General features: G+C 44.8%; 1 protein-coding gene across 5 annotated transcripts in view; it reads right to left on the bottom strand.

Annotated features, from left to right (window-relative positions):
- The window catches only part of LOC121281361 (ras-GEF domain-containing family member 1C-like), a 252,523-nt gene that overhangs the window by 43,917 nt on the left and 191,423 nt on the right, over positions 1 to 17,183 (bottom strand). For 4 of the 5 annotated variants that reach the window (XM_041194292.1, XM_041194293.1, XM_041194295.1 and 1 more), the window contains exons 2-4: positions 14,831 to 14,993; positions 11,608 to 11,790; positions 3,271 to 3,393 (exon numbers count right to left, since the gene is read on the bottom strand). In XM_041194292.1, coding sequence (XP_041050226.1) covers positions 3,271 to 3,393; positions 11,608 to 11,784 — 300 coding nt within the window. In that variant the 5' untranslated portion in view covers positions 11,785 to 11,790; positions 14,831 to 14,993. The remainder of the gene's footprint in view (positions 1 to 3,270; positions 3,394 to 11,607; positions 11,791 to 14,830; positions 14,994 to 17,183) is intronic. The other variant, XM_041194294.1, reaches the window with a different exon arrangement.

Below are 17,183 nucleotides of genomic sequence, written 5' to 3' on the forward strand. Positions count from 1 at the left end.
AAAATTTCAAACCTACGAGGTTAATTGATGGGTCAATAAAACTGAGCAACTGCTGAGAAATTGTGATGTATTTAAATTACTTAAGTGCCTAACTCTTAATTACCAACACCTCCCTGAATACCTATTATAATTCTCAATGTTTAATTGCGTGATGGTATTTGTTATTTTAACTTAGATGTATTAAGTAAAGTATTAGCTGAATAACTCTGATAAGAAATGAACTCATTCCAATTGGGATTGTACTGTAATTCTGTGATTAGTTCAGTGTATAATTATTAAGATACTTTTAACAGGGTATATGTAAAGAATAAGGGACTGCTTGCATCTCCCCAGGCCGCCCTGGAAGAAAAGTCAACCAGAAGCGTCGGCACGACTGGAACAAGCCCCGCAGCCATAGCACACTGGGGGTGGACTAAATTGGTTGAGTGTAGGACTTCTTTCCCTCAGTGGAAGGAAGTCCTGCCCTCAGGAGCTGCTGGCCTCTTAGGGTGGGGAGGGACTCAAGAGCCCAGGGAGGAGGGAAAGGGGCTGGATTTTGGAGGGTAAGCACAAGGAAGGAATGGGGGGTGACATCTTGGGGTGTGGGGGGTGGGTTCCCCCAGTGAGAGCAGGGCACCCACCCAATGAGGTGTCCCTTCCTTCCTTCCTTCCTGCTCTTTTTCATCTAGGCCTTAAAAAAAACCCAGCCTGCCCACTCCAACCTACCCGCCCATGTCAGCCGTATCTTGTGTGGGTGGCATATTATTCAGGTCAATAGACTTGCTAACAAGCCTACTTGGCCTTTAATTTATTTACATAGGACAGGTGGGCTGCTGATTTTGGCACCCATCCACCTCGCATATTATGGGAGTCAGCTTGGTGGTGGGCTAGCCACCTGACTTATTTTACATGCCACACCCACCAAAAACACACCTGGCGAGGGCACGTTAAATCCAGCTCAAGGTGTGGACTATTTTGTCTAGCATATACTTGACTGGTAGATTCCAGTCCAGTTCCAGTATACCATTTACGGGAAAAGAATGATCTGAGCACCAGGAATTCAAATAATGGCTCCGAATTCCCACACGGTGAATGAGATTACTTTTGCAACAAAACAAAGTGAGTTGTAATGGCTGGTGATCTGCAAAGTTTTCTCCACCAGAATTTTATGGGTCAGCTCACTTGCACAGCCATCAGAATAAATAGTATGTAAAATGGGATTACTGTGCTATTGGAAATGTAATCACAGCCTTTAAGAGATCTGCTTTGGGTGAACATTTGAATAGACTGGATGAACAGCAAAATTACTTGGTTCACTGTTGGGTAGCTTGACTGGATGGCTAGGATTTTCCCCCAGTAGTGGTGCTTTGGCAGCGTGGAACTTTTTCCTGAGCCTTACCAAAGCCAATAGCCCAATCCAATTTTCAGAGTAGAGGGTCATCTCTTATACAGGGTGATCTCCGATAGGATCACCGTCATCAAAAGGGAGCTTTCCCTGTAGAAGCGGGAAATTCTGCTGTTGCTACAGCACCAAGATATCTGAGAGTGCTATTTATGGGCAGAAGTGGATTAGGTTGGAATAGATGTTCCATTAAAAATCTCAGTCTTCAGCAGTTAAGTGCTGGTAGCAGAATGGAGGGAGATAACTCTACAAAAGGGGAAAATCAATATGTTTACTATCGTTTTCTGGGATCTACTACTACCCTGTCCATGACAGATATGGTGGCAACATGGCCAGACTGGAAAAAAATTGGCCTGGAACCTAGAATCTACTACCAATTATAGTAGACAGTTATGGAACAGCCAGAGACAGTCTCAAAGGTAGGATGCAGCTTGGACATCCTAATTTTGGTGGGATCATGAAGGAGAATACAGTTCAATGTCTCAGATTTCTTTTATATTTCTTTTTCAGAATTTTCTACCATCACAGCAACTGATAGAATCAGCCAGAAAAAGACATGGACATGCTATAGGTGCACAGGATAAGAGTTTACAATGACAGTAAATCAGATTTGCAAACTCACTCATTGAAATGAAACAAACAAGTGACATTTGGCTGGGTGGTTGTGGGATGAAACTCCATAAAAATGTCTCACCTGCCATGTGGAAGGTGCTACTGGCACAAAGAGGCAACTATGTCACCTTAAGGACTACAGACAAGTGCTGCAAGAGGTTTACTGACCAGAGTACGGCACTGACTACTCTCCTTTCCTCCCTTGGACACCAGCACACTCTTTGTCCCCTCACAGACACAGACTCCCAACTTCACTGTTTTCTTACCTTCAGTAGGTAATTCTCACCTATTCTTAGTTTCTAATCTCCTTTCCTATAGATCCACAGGGGCATATGAGGACGACGACGATGATGATGATAATAATGAAGATGATGAGGAGGAATAACAAATGTACAACTAGCTTTTTGTGAACTATAGTGATGTGGTAAAAAGAAGAACACAAGAAATTCCAGGAGTAAGCTATACGGCCCATCAAATCTGCTTTGCAATTCAGTAATATCATGGCTGAACATCTGCATTAACTCCACTTTCCTGTTCTATCCCCATGTACCTCGATTTCCTTAAGACCTAAAAAACCTTATCAATTTCAGTTTTGAATGTACTCATTGACTGAGCATTCACAGCCCTCTGGGAAAGACAATTCCAAATTTTCAAAATCCTCTAGATGAAGAAATTTCTCCTCCTTTCATTCCCAAATGGTTGACCCCTTATCCTGGATTACAATCCCTAGTTCTGGACGCCCTAGCTGGGGGAAAATACCCTCTCAGCATCTACTTTGTCAAGCCCTCTAAGAATTTCAGACCTTTCAATGAGATTACTTCCCATTTTCCTAAACTCTGAAAATATGGGCTCCCTTCTAATCAATTTCTCATATGACAACCCTCTCACCCTAGGAAACAATCTAGTGAACCTTTGTTGCACCTCCTCCAAGACAAGTATATCCTCCCCTATGTACTGTAAGTAAGAAGCAGAGACAAATGAAGCCTGACTAAAGCTGGTTAAAACTGGTTAAAAGTACATCTACTTTGAGGATATTCACACCACAATGCTTCCAACTATTTCCTTTAAATTTTACAACATGTCATAAGTTAGAGATAAAATTACAACAGATTATTGTTAACAGCAGTTTGTATCAAGTTCAAATCAATTGGCAACAATGGAAAAATGAATTGACGATGAGAACCATTTTTGTTATTAGGCAGTCATTTCTTTTGGATAGTACAATTAGCTTACTGTTAAAAAGAAATGCTATACATCTAGTTAAATTTAACTCTGACCTTGTCAAGCACTGGCTCATCTAGACTTTGCTGCTCAATACACACGTGACATACTTTTGATAATAGCTCATGAGGTTCGATGAATAGTCTTGAACTCAGTAGGAATGTAAATATATATGCTTTCTGTAAGGAAAGATACACATTTGTAACAGTTAAAATTTAGCATGGAACAGAAAATATACAAGTACCTGTTGTACAGACATTTTCTATGATTTTGGCATTGAGCAAGCAGACAAAAGGCTCTTTTATATGGTATCTTTAACATAAGACACATCCAAGGCACTTTACAGAGGGGCAAATAAGTCTGAGAAGTAATAGAAGAGTCAGGAGAGGTGATTGAAAGCAAGAATAAAAAGATAGGTCTGGAGGAGGCTTTTGAAAGCAAAGAGAAAAATTGCAAAGTACAAAGGAGTAGCAAGAGAGTTCAGACAATTGAGCCAAGATAGCTGAAAGATCTGCCACCTGCGGTGGATTGAAAGGAAAGTGTGAAATCAAAGTCAGAGGATAGAAGACTAGGAGTTGGAAATGATTGCAAAGACCAAGGGGAGATTTGAAAAATAAGAATGATGATTTTGAATTAATTCTTTTGGGGAGGAACCAATGGAAGCTGGGTAAGGCAGGCATAATGAACTAGCAGCACTTATTGCAAGACAGGATGAAATGGCAGTATTTTTTTAAGTTGGAGTTTCTGTAGGTTGGGGTTTTGGAGGCTGGGGAGGTGGACATTGGAAAAATTGAATCTGGAAGTAATGAAAAAATGGATTAGGATTTAAGTAGAATGTTGCAGAGGTGGAAGGTAGTTGTGCTAATGGATAAAGACATGGGACACTGCAAGAAACCACAGGTCAGTTTAATCAGTTGTATTAGCCAGTAATGGTTAAGGCATGGTATGTATGCTCTGTCCAAAGCAATTTCCTTGGCTCATTGTCTGTTGATGTTTTATCCTGAACCATTTTTCTTGGCAGTTTTTGTCAATGGTGGTTTGCCATTGCCTTCCACTCTCAGGGGGCAGGCCCCAAGTCTACCTCCCGGAACAGGAGTTGAACCGACCGTCTTGGCGTTATTCTGAACCACGCATTAGCCATTTAGCCAACTGAGCTATGGTTAAGTCAGATCCTAATAAGAGATGGCAAGGAATAAAAACAAAATGTAGAAATGTTCAGCAGCTCAGGAAGCATCGGTGGAGAGAGAAACAGAATTAACGGACTGGATTTTCCCATAGACTTTGGGACCCTGACTTTGGAACCAAATGAGCATGCTGAGCCTGAATTTCCTGGTAGCGAGACCAGCTCAGCAATCTTCCAGGAGGCAACCTCCTAATCGGACCCCTCCACATTCAGCATGCTTTTGAGTTGGTTGGGTGGGCTCTCAAAACTGCAGGCCCAGGTGGTCAGCAGCTCTGGAACCTTGAAAGCCCCACCTGGAGAGGCTGAATGACGCAGGTTGGGGGCTGTGAGGGCATTTCAACATGGAAGCACCTTTGCTGGGCTGCACAGCAGTGAAGAAATAAACAAGATCTAGGCTGGCAAATCCATAGGGATGGAGAGCAAACCCCTCTGCTGGACCTGGTTTGGCTAAATTATTGTGGTCTTATGTTTATGGTGCCGTCAATGGGGCATGGAGCCTCTGGCTCCAATAGACACCCAGGCGCCTGCATTCCAATGTACACAGTGGAACAGGGTTGGGGGTGGGGGTGCTCCGCCAGTGGCAAAATGCCAGCAAAGCTGCAATATCACCCTTGACTGTGGCCTTAACTAGCGTAACTGGCTGCCCACCTCCATGGAGTGGACAGCCAATCTGGGTTCCAGCTCACTCCTAGGAAAATGCCCCACTGGTGGGAATGCGTCAGGGAGCCATCCTGCTGTGGTTCCCCTGTTTTTTCCTGGCTCCCCCCGCCTTCAAGCCCATCATCACAGCTCAGGAAAATTCAGCTAAGTGCTTCAGTTGATGACCATCAGAAACCGGTCTCTCCACTGATGCTGCCAGACAATATGCATTTCCAGCATTTTCTGTTTTTATTTCAGGTTTCCAGCATCCACAGAATTTTGCTTTTAGGAGACTTCAAACTGGAAGATAAAATTGTAGGTCAGTTTTTCCAGTTAAACGTGGTGTGAAGAAAAGATAATACTAAACTTGGGTCAGCCCACAAAAGGGACAGGCCAGGTGATTTCTTAGTTTTCCCTATTTACTGAGGAGAGTAATGAGATTGAATTATATACGGAATTTACTTCGATTGTTACCTTGAAAATGAATTGCTTGTTTGGTAAAATGAGCAACTAAATTTTTTTTAATCTTTGGCCTCATTTAATGTGTGTTCTCAGTTTTCTCTTGGATAGATTTAAGAAAAGCTTGCTAGGTATATGCAACAGTCATGGTATCCAATTTGTATTATAGGCACTAATAGGCAATCCTATTGTTACACTCTGCGTACACTGTTATATAATTAGATATTGGACAGGACAGGCACATTCCTGATCTCAAGATGCTCAGACCACATATGGAAGTAACCGTCGCCTGAAATTAAATAATATCCAGAACAGATCCGGAACTAGTAACAATCTTATTCTTTTTGAATTGATCAGTCTTATAAGCCCCAATAACAAAAACAGAATTACCTGGAAAAACTCAGCAGGTCTGGCAGCATCGGCGGAGAAGAAAAGAGTTGACGTTTCGAGTCCTCATGACCCTTCGACAGAACTTGAGTTTGAGTCCAAGAAAGAGTTGAAATATAAGCTGGTTTAAGGTGTGTGTGTGGGGGGTGGAGAGATAGAGAGACAGAGAGGTGGAGGGGGGGGGGTGGTTGTAGGGACAAACAAGCAGTGATAGAAGCAGATCATCAAAAGATGTCAACGACAATAGTACAATAGAACACATAGGTGTTAAAGTTAAAGTTGGTGATATTATCTAAACGAATGTGCTAATTAAGAATGGATGGTAGGGCACTCAAGGTATAGCTCTAGTGGGGTTTTTTTTTAAATTTTTTTTTATATAATGGAAATAGGTGGGAAAAGGAAAATCTTTATAATTTATTGGAAAAAAAAGGAAGGGGGAAACAGAAAGGGGGTGGGGATGGGGGAGGGAGCTCACGACCTAAAGTTGTTGAATTCAATATTCAGTCCGGAAGGTGTAAAGTCCCTAGTCGGAAGATGAGGTGTTGTTCCTCCAGTTTGCGTTGGGCTTCACTGGAACAATGGAGCAAGCCAAGGACAGACATGTGGGCAAGAGAGCAGGGTGGAGTGTTAAAATGGCAAGCGACAGGGAGGTTTGGGTCATTCTTGCGGACAGAACGCAGGTGTTCTGCAAAGCGGTCGCCCAGTTTACGTTTGGTCTCTCCAATGTAGAGGAGACCACATTGGGAGCAACGAATGCAGTAGACTAAGTTGGGGGAAATGCAAGTGAAATGCTGCTTCACTTGAAAGGAGTGTTTGGATCCTTGGACGGTGAGGAGAGAGGAAGTGAAGGGGCAGGTGTTGCATCTTTTGCGTGGGCATGGGGTGGTGCCATAGGAGGGGGTTGAGAAGTAGGGGGTGATGGAGGAGTGGACCAGGGTGTCCCGGAGGGAGCGATCCCCACGGAATGCCGATAGGGGGGGTGAAGGGAAGATGTGTTTGGTGGTGGCATCATGCTGGAGTTGGCGGAAATGGCGGAGGATGATCCTTTGAATGTGGAGGCTGGTGGGGTGATAAGTGAGGACAAGGGGGACCCTATCATGTTTCTGGGAGGGAGGAGAAGGCGTGAGGGCGGATGCGCGGGAGATGGGCCGGACACGGTTGAGGGCCCTGTCAACGACCGTGGGTGGAAAACCTCGGTTAAGGAAGAAGGAGGACATGTCAGAGGAACTGTTTTTGAAGGTAGCATCATCAGAACAGATGCGACGGAGGCGAAAGAACTGAGAGAATGGGATGGAGTCCTTACAGGAAGCGGGGTGTGAGGAGCTGTAGTCGAGATAGCTGTGGGAGTCGGTGGGTTTGTAATGGATATTGGTGGACAGTCTATCACCAGAGATTGAGACAGAGAGGTCAAGGAAGGGAAGGGAAGTGTCAGAGATGGACCACGTGAAAATGATGGAGGGGTGGAGATTGGAAGCAAAATTAATAAATTTTTCCAAGTCCCGACGAGAGCATGAAGCGGCACCAAAGTAATCATCGATGTACCGGAGAAAGAGTTGTGGAAGGGGGCCGGAGTAGGACTGCAACAAGGAATGTTCCACGTACCCCATAAAGAGACAGGCATAGCTGGGGCCCATGCGGGTACCCATAGCCACACCTTTTATTTGGAGGAAGTGAGAGGAGTTGAAGGAGAAATTGTTCAGCGTGAGAACAAGTTCAGCCAGACAGAGGAAAGTAGTGGTGGATGGGGATTGTTCGGGCCTCTGTTCGAGGAGGAAGCTAAGGGCCCTCAGACCATCCTGGTGGGGGATGGAGGTGTAGAGGGATTGGATGTCCATGGTGAAGAGGAAGCGGTTGGGGCCAGGGAACTGGAAATTGTTGATGTGACGTAAGGTGTCAGAGGAATCACGGATGTAGGTGGGAAGGGACTGGACAAGGGGAGAGAGAAGGGAGTCAAGATAACGAGAAATGAGTTCTGTGGGGCAGGAGCAAGCTGAGATGATCGGTCTACCGGGGCAGTTATGTTTGTGGATTTTGGGTAGGAGATAGAAGCGGGCCGTCCGAGGTTGGGCGACTATCAGGTTGGAAGCTGTGGGAGGGAGATCCCCAGAGGAGATGAGGTCAGTGACAGTCCTGGAAACAATGGCTTGATGTTCAGTGGTGGGGTCATGGTCCAGGGAGAGGTAGGAGGAAGTGTCTGCGAGTTGACGCTCAGCCTCCGCGAGGTAGAGGTCAGTGCGCCAGACAACAACAGCACCACCCTTGTCAGCAGGTTTGATGACAATGTCAGGGTTGGACCTGAGAGAATGGAGTGCAGTAAGTTCAGAGAGAGACTCTTCTTCCGCCGTCTTCGTCTCCGGGCTCACTTCTTTGGGCAGGAGTCCTCTCCCAGTTCAACGGATCCTTTTACCCATCTCCAATATTCTCCCTCCACCCGGACCCCTCCCTCTGGATTCTTACCTTCTCTCGATCTTTTCATTGAGAACTGTCGGCGCGACATTAGTCGTCTCAATTTCTCTGCTCCTCTCACCCATTCTAACCTGTCTCTCTCTGAACTTACTGCACTCCATTCTCTCAGGTCCAACCCTGACAGTGTCATCAAACCTGCTGACAAGGGTGGTGCTGTTGTTGTCTGGCGCACTGACCTCTACCTCGCGGAGGCTGAGCGTCAACTCGCAGACACTTCCTCCTACCTCTCCCTGGACCATGACCCCACCACTGAACATCAAGCCATTGTTTCCAGGACTGTCACTGACCTCATCTCCTCTGGGGATCTCCCTCCCACAGCTTCCAACCTGATAGTCGCCCAACCTCGGACGGCCCGCTTCTATCTCCTACCCAAAATCCACAAACATAACTGCCCCGGTAGACCGATCATCTCAGCTTGCTCCTGCCCCACAGAACTCATTTCTCGTTATCTTGACTCCCTTCTCTCTCCCCTTGTCCAGTCCCTTCCCACCTACATCCGTGATTCCTCTGACACCTTACGTCACATCAACAATTTCCAGTTCCCTGGCCCCAACCGCTTCCTCTTCACCATGGACATCCAATCCCTCTACACCTCCATCCCCCACCAGGATGGTCTGAGGGCCCTTAGCTTCCTCCTCGAACAGAGGCCCGAACAATCCCCATCCACCACTACTTTCCTCTGTCTGGCTGAACTTGTTCTCACGCTGAACAATTTCTCCTTCAACTCCTCTCACTTCCTCCAAATAAAAGGTGTGGCTATGGGTACCCGCATGGGCCCCAGCTATGCCTGTCTCTTTATGGGGTACGTGGAACATTCCTTGTTGCAGTCCTACTCCGGCCCCCTTCCACAACTCTTTCTCCGGTACATCGATGATTACTTTGGTGCCGCTTCATGCTCTCGTCGGGACTTGGAAAAATTTATTAATTTTGCTTCCAATCTCCACCCCTCCATCATTTTCACGTGGTCCATCTCTGACACTTCCCTTCCCTTCCTTGACCTCTCTGTCTCAATCTCTGGTGATAGACTGTCCACCAATATCCATTACAAACCCACCGACTCCCACAGCTATCTCGACTACAGCTCCTCACACCCCGCTTCCTGTAAGGACTCCATCCCATTCTCTCAGTTCCTTCGCCTCCGTCGCATCTGTTCTGATGATGCTACCTTCAAAAACAGTTCCTCTGACATGTCCTCCTTCTTCCTTAACCGAGGTTTTCCACCCACGGTCGTTGACAGGGCCCTCAACCGTGTCCGGCCCATCTCCCGCGCATCCGCCCTCACGCCTTCTCCTCCCTCCCAGAAACATGATAGGGTCCCCCTTGTCCTCACTTATCACCCCACCAGCCTCCACATTCAAAGGATCATCCTCCGCCATTTCCGCCAACTCCAGCATGATGCCACCACCAAACACATCTTCCCTTCACCCCCCCTATCGGCATTCCGTGGGGATCGCTCCCTCCGGGACACCCTGGTCCACTCCTCCATCACCCCCTACTTCTCAACCCCCTCCTATGGCACCACCCCATGCCCACGCAAAAGATGCAACACCTGCCCCTTCACTTCCTCTCTCCTCACCGTCCAAGGACCCAAACACTCCTTTCAAGTGAAGCAGCATTTCACTTGCATTTCCCCCAACTTAGTCTACTGCATTCGTTGCTCCCAATGTGGTCTCCTCTACATTGGAGAGACCAAACGTAAACTGGGCGACCGCTTTGCAGAACACCTGCGGTCTGTCCGCAAGAATGACCCAAACCTCCCTGTCGCTTGCCATTTTAACACTCCACCCTGCTCTCTTGCCCACATGTCTGTCCTTGGCTTGCTCCATTGTTCCAGTGAAGCCCAACGCAAACTGGAGGAACAACACCTCATCTTCCGACTAGGGACTTTACAGCCTTCCGGACTGAATATTGAATTCAACAACTTTAGGTCATCAGCTCCCTCCCCCATCCCCACCCCCTTTCTGTTTCCCCCTTCCTTTTTTTTCCAATAAATTATAAAGATTTTCCTTTTCCCACCTATTTCCATTATATAAAAAAAATAAAAAAAAACCCCCACTAGAGCTATACCTTGAGTGCCCTACCATCCATTCTTAATTAGCACATTCGTTTAGATAATATCACCAACTTTAACTTTAACACCTATGTGTTCTATTGTACTATTGTCATTGATATCTTTTGATGATCTGCTTCTATCACTGCTTGTTTGTCCCTACAACCACACCCCCCCCTCCACCTCTCTGTCTCTCTATCTCTCCGCCCCCCACACACACACCTCAAACCAGCTTATATTTCAACTCTTTCTTGGACTCGAACTCAAGTTCTGTCGAAGGGTCATGAGGACTCGAAACGTCAACTCTTTTCTTCTCTGCCGATGCTGCCAGACCTGCTGAGTTTTTCCAGGTAATTCTGTTTTTGTTTTGGATTTCCAGCATCCGCAGTTTTTTTGTTTTTATCTCTGTGTTATAAGCCCCAATGTTGACCTGAGATGCCTAGTAGGAATGGAGTGGATTTGCATCAGGTGCCTGTTTTTATGCCCAGCCTGATTTTACTCTCCATTGAATTCAGAAAAGAGCACAGACAGGTGGGGTATAAATAGGCACCTGATGTGAACCCAGCCCATTCCTACCGGGCTGGTTAGGTTAAAATTAGGGCTCAAGTTTCAGAAACGAATGAGCACTTGGGAGAGAACTATTGTTTCCAATTTCAACAGGGGCATCAGCATTCATTGCCTAAATATTTGACTTGTTCTATACACTTTCCAAACATTTAACAGTCCCTCAATGAGATTGAATTCATAACTTAATTTTAAATTCTGAAGCCCTGCCAAATTATGTACTTTTTAAAAAAAAAGTGCAATATTACAAACTTTAAAGGCACTGAATTCAAAGGTATGGCAGTCTTAAGATACAAGAAGTGTGTGGAGGCCGCATCTGCAATAGGAGCTAAAAAGAATGAGATTGCTCTCCACTGTACATAGTATCTGCTATTTAAGACTGCAATTCCCATGATCTTTTGTCTTGGCCTCAGAGCATATCTATCAACATTGACACAAGATGGAAATGATGAGTCAGGATAAACAACTGATTCTGAAGATAAGCATTGCAGAAGCATAAATGACATTTAAAAATATAGATATAAAGTGCAGTGATTTTTTAAAATAATTTTTAAAGATTGCCACCAATTCCTATGCAAGTACAGTAACAGTGGAAAAAGCATCACCTTTGTTTAAACAAATGTAATAAAAGTGGCATACACTTACTTCAGGATAATAATCAACTGTAGGTATGAGATGTTGGATCAAAGCCTCTAAAGATGCAGAGATAAGGTTACCATCCTGAAATATTAGCCTTTCATGTTCATTTTCTTTGGTTGGGTGAAGTTGATGGCTAAAGCCACTGGTATTAAACATACTTGTAGAAGTCAATGTTTGTGGCATGCCTTCCTGTGAAGACAGAGAGAAAGATCCATGAGGGACAAGTGAGAATACTTTATTGACATAACTGCCTTCAGGAAAAATCCCCACACAACACATTATTTTTCTTTCAGAAAGGTTGGTAGTTCAAATTATTCAAAGTGTTTTAGCACCACACATTTGTCACAATGCCACTTTGCTCCTCCACAGCTCAGTTTTAAAACATTGGACTGAATTTTCATTTGGCTGAGAAAGCAGGATGGAAGGTGGGCAAGGCTTCAATTTCACATTCCCAAGTGGCAATGTTGGCTTTCTGACTGGCCCAGTCTCTCGCAGTTTTGGAAGAGACAGCAGGTCCTATATACTGGCAATCTGCCTGAATGCGGAGGTAACCATTTAAGTTCCATGAAGGCTTAATTAGGGGTACTCTCACAACTCTGGCTAGATTTTCAATGCTGTGCACAGGATACACTTCTCGTCAGGAGGACGTCCATTAATCAATGGTGGCCTACCAGCGGCAGGGTGGGTAGACATAGGAACTGGAGGCTCCAATCTTATTTGGAAGGCTCTGCTCTGAAGCTCGGCTGCAACCTCGGCAGTGCATATTACTGTAAGGAGGGTTTCCCCCGTTCTGGCCCTCTTACTTGCCTAGTTTATGGCCGGCGGCTGGGAACGGCACAGTCCTCATGTACTCCTACCCACTTCAGATGCTCCCACTGTCAACCTGTTACTGTTGGATGGCCTCCTGTTGGCCCTCCAGAATGAGGAGCCCACCCTCCATCCTTAACTGGACAGCAGACATGTTCCCGACATTAGGGACCTTACCCAAAAAAAAAAATTCAGCCCATTATTTAATTTTGAATTGCAAAAACATTCATGGTTAGGAACAATCTCCTTCCTGTTCTTCCCACTGGATGTCAACATTCTTCATTTGAATATTTATAATGTGAGAGGACTTTGCTGATGTAAATTTGCTTTTGTTTCTTTTCTGCTATATCAGGAATTTGTCAAGCTATCAAGTTCCTAGAATGCTTATTACCACAAAGATCAAAACTGCTTTTAAATATTTATACGTTTTAATACCTAGAGTTATGAAAAGGCTTCCTGTGTCATAATTATCCATGGGTAGATTTTAATTCAGGTGATTTGGGTCCTGCTGGCGGACCTGGAAGTCGGCAGGATTCCTCAGTGGCTCAAATGAGGGTGTCCAACTGCAATCACACAGCAGCTGGCCAATGAGGGGAAGCAATGCACTGGACCTGTCCAATTATGTGGCACAGATGGACCCTTTTGCTGCTCCTGGCTCTCCGTCAATGGCGACTCCAGTGCCTGTTGATGCCGCCCTCGGAGCTGCTCCTCCATCAGTCATGCATCCAATAATACTGGGTGTGTGATCTCCATGGGTCTGATTTTAGCCCTTTCCCTGGTTGCTGCCCTGCATTTAAGATGCCAATGTTTGCCCCTCAGCCTTTACCATAAGCTCCTCCCCCTCCCATCCATGATCCTCAGCCTGCAACTTTCTGAACTCTTTCTGTCCTCCTGTGGCTGGCAGCTGCAAAATGGCTAACCTTCCGCCTTGGAGAGCCACCTTGCATCAACACCACCAACATTCACTGGTCAGGGACCTGATGAATCCTGATCCCCACTCGCCACTTGCCTAACCCCAAAAGGTGCATTTAATTGCATCCAGCATTTTGCAAATGTCCCTTATCTGCTTGCTTAGCAATCTTCATTGGCTTCCTGCCACGTTGATGCGGGTTTGCTGCCTGCTGCTTTCCCACCAGCTATTTGTTTCTGCTATAAAAACAAAAAACTGCGGATGCTGGAAATCCAAAACAAAAACAGAATTACCTGGAAAAACTCAGCAGGTCTGGCAGCATCAAATTTAGTTCTGTCGAAGGGTCATGAGGACTCGAAACATCAACTCTTTTCTTCTCCGCCGATGCTGCCAGACCTGCTGAGTTTTTCTAAGTAATTCTGTTTTTGATTTGTTTCTGCTGTTAGTTTCCGCCATCGGGATTCTGACTTGCCACTCCCACTTGATCCAATGGCAACCCATCGCCCCGCTATGAATCCTGCTTCGGCAGGTTACATTAAATTCCACCACACATTTTTCCTAAATTTGCTTTTGTAAATCTATTTCCATCCTTCACCCAATGAAAAACGTTAGCTTCAGTTAAACAACCCAGTGTGTAACAACTCAACTCACTTTGTTACAGTGGCAGAATGTTGATGTTTCATAGATCCTGAGGCCTACGATCAAGCCCCACTGTTGTTATACAGAGAAATATGGCAGGCAGAAAACCAGGGTAGGGGAGAAAAATTGCACTGAATCTTTTTGGCCCATGCTGGCATTTAGGCTGCAACCCCTCTTCATCTAACCCCATCAGCATATCCTGTTCCTTTCTCCCTCAAATACTTCCACTCAGAGGCATCTCTGTTATTTGCCTTGTGGTCGCAAGTTCCACAGTCCCACTGCTCTTTTAGTAAAGAAATTTCTCCTAAATTCCCTGAAAGATTACTGGTGACAATCTTATATTTTTGGCCCCTAGTTTCGGTCTCTTCCAAATGGTACTAGTTTGGTAGTGCTGGTTAGAAACTGGTGCTGCAAGCAGCTCTTGGTTTGGAGAGTGGGGTGGTCCAATGTCAAACATTTCTGTTAACCTTGTAAATGTTGTGTCTTGAAGCTTAAGTTCTGTAAAAAAAAGTGATCACTTCCTGCTTTAGAAACCAGGTTAGGCTACAAAGGAAAATATCAATATTTCTAGTCCTGATTTTTTTTTAACAAAACAACTCATGTGTTATGTCAAAAATAAAACTTAGTTTCAGTCTTTGAGATAGGTTCTCTCTCCAAGGCAGTTGCAGAGTCCCAAGACAAAATGTAGTCCAAAAAGTTTATGTTTCCACATCAGAGACAGAATTAATGGTAAGCAAGTTTATACTGAAATTTTTCTGCTTCTGAAGTATCTTTCCATCCCCATTCATGAACCCAAACAAAACATCTACAAGTTATTCAAACTTGGTCGCAAGGATCTGTTTGGGCCAACAATAACAAAAGTGATTTGCTGACCTGTATGAAGACAGGCACGGGTACTCCACTCACTACTCCAGCTACAGAGAGCCATAACTGTTGAAGGTCTCCATTGGCAAGCTGTTGGGCATTGATACTTTTGGAGTTGGTACTGTCATTGGAGGCCTGGGTTGAAGCCACTTATTTTGATGATGTTTACTACCTACAATGACAAGATCATTATATTGAGAGAAAGAAAGACTTGCATTTACATCATAGAAACATAGCATGGTTACAGCACAAAAGGAGGCCATTCAGCCCATCATGTCTGTGCTGGCTCTCTGTGAGAGGAACTATGCTAGTCCCATTCACCTGCCTTTTCACCATAACCCTGCAACTTTTTTTGTATTCAGATAATTATGCAATTTCCCTTTGAAATCCATGATTGAATCTGTCTCACCACAGTCTCAGGTACTGCATTCCAGATCCTAACCACTCGTGGAAAAAAATTTCCTTATGTTGCTTTTGGTTCTTTTGCCATTCATCTTAAATCAATGTCCTCTCGCTCTGGGCCCTTCTGCCATTGGGGAAGTTTCTCCCCATCTACTCAATCCAGACCCCCACAATTTTGAACACCTCCATCAAACTTTCTCCCAACCTTCTCCAAGGAGAACAGTCCCAACTCTCCAATCTATCCAGGAAACTGAAATCCCTCATCCCTGGAACCATCTTCGTAAATCTTTTCTGCACTCTCTCTCATCTCTCCACATGCTTTCTAAAAACGTAGTGCCCAGAAACGAACATAATACTCCAGTTGAGGCTGAAGCAGTGTTTTATACAGGTTTGTCATAACTTACTTGCTTTTTTACTCCATACCTCTATAAGTCCCAGGATCCTATGTGCCTTATTAACTACTTTCTCAAATTGCCTTTCCATCTTCAGCAGTGTACATATAAAACACCTGGTTCTTTTGCTTCTTCACTCCTTTAAATGTGTCCTTTTTTACATCGTTTTTCCCATCAAAACGCAGCACTGACACTTCTCCACATTAAATTTCATCTGCCATGTGTCTGACCATTCCACCAGACCATGTTGAGGAAGGAAACATTTAACTCACAAGGCTTTCAATTGGTAATTATCAGTTAACCAGCTAAATACTTATTTGAATGTATGAAAGAGAAAACATGGAAGCTGTTGTTTGCCACACTTCCTTTCAGTTGTTTGAAAAACCTTTTACTTTTGTTTTGTTTGGACTTCAGCCCCATGCTCCTGATCTACAGGCACCTGATGTGGAGGGGGGTGGGAGGGAGGAGGACCTCCTCATGAACCTGCTCCTGGACCTGGTTGAGTGGATCATCCGGTCGACTGTCTGCCCCTCTTCTGCCAGTTGTCCCTGGAGAGGGAGCACATGGTGTCCGCCTGCAGCATCGAGACCCTCTGTGCCCGATGGGCACCATGGGGATTGACTGGGGTGCTTTATTGCCCTTGGAATCACATTTTAATTTGATGTTGCAAGTTTCCTTTGATATTAGCTTTTCTTTTTGCAGTATTCCTTTAAGGGGCTGCTGCTTACTTTGTCCCTCATTTTCTTTAATTTCGTTTATTTGGTTATTCAAAAGAGTAAAAGAGAGAACATATGTAAGGTGTTGTAGGCTGCACTCCCTTTCAGTTATTTGTGAAAGGTTTTTCTTTTGTTTTGTTTGCACTTCAGCCCCACACTTCTGATCTATAGGCACCCGGTGCAGAGGGGAAAGGGGAGTGGTTCACCTCCTCGTGAACCTGCTCCTGGGCCTGGCCAAGTTGGCCAACAACAGGTTTGGGCAGCAGGTGATCTAGGGGCCCCGAATGTCCGCCCCTCTTTCCATGGCTACGTTTGCAGCTGGGTGTCCCTGGAGAGGGAGCATGTGGTGTCTGCCAGCACAATTGAGGCCTTCCATGCCCGATGGGCAGCGTGGGGACTGGAGTGTTTTATTGACACTTTTTACCACTTTTTCATTTGATGTTTGTAAGTTTCCTTTGATATTAGTTTTTCTTTTTGCAGTATCCGTTTAAGGGGCTGTTTTTTAAAATTTGTCCCTCGTTATGTTAATTTAATCAAAATGGTTTAATCAAAAAAGAGAAAACAGGTGAAACAAGTTCTTGGTAGAGTTTTATGGACCAAAAATAAAACTCTTTTGGAGGAAGCCAGTCTTAGTCTTTATCTTTATTTCAAACAGATATTATGACTTTATCATCTATCACTGTCCACCTCACAGCTCACAATACTTCCAATTTCGTGCCATCTGCAAATTTTGAAATTGTCCCCTGCATTCCCAAGTTCAGATCATTAATATCGATAAAGAAAAGCTGTGGTCCTAATACTAACCTCACTCTATACAATCCTCCAGTCTGAAAAACAACCATTCACCACTCA

Source organism: Carcharodon carcharias, chromosome 8, assembly GCF_017639515.1.
Source record: "Carcharodon carcharias isolate sCarCar2 chromosome 8, sCarCar2.pri, whole genome shotgun sequence".
NCBI classification, from domain to species: domain Eukaryota; kingdom Metazoa; phylum Chordata; class Chondrichthyes; order Lamniformes; family Lamnidae; genus Carcharodon; species Carcharodon carcharias.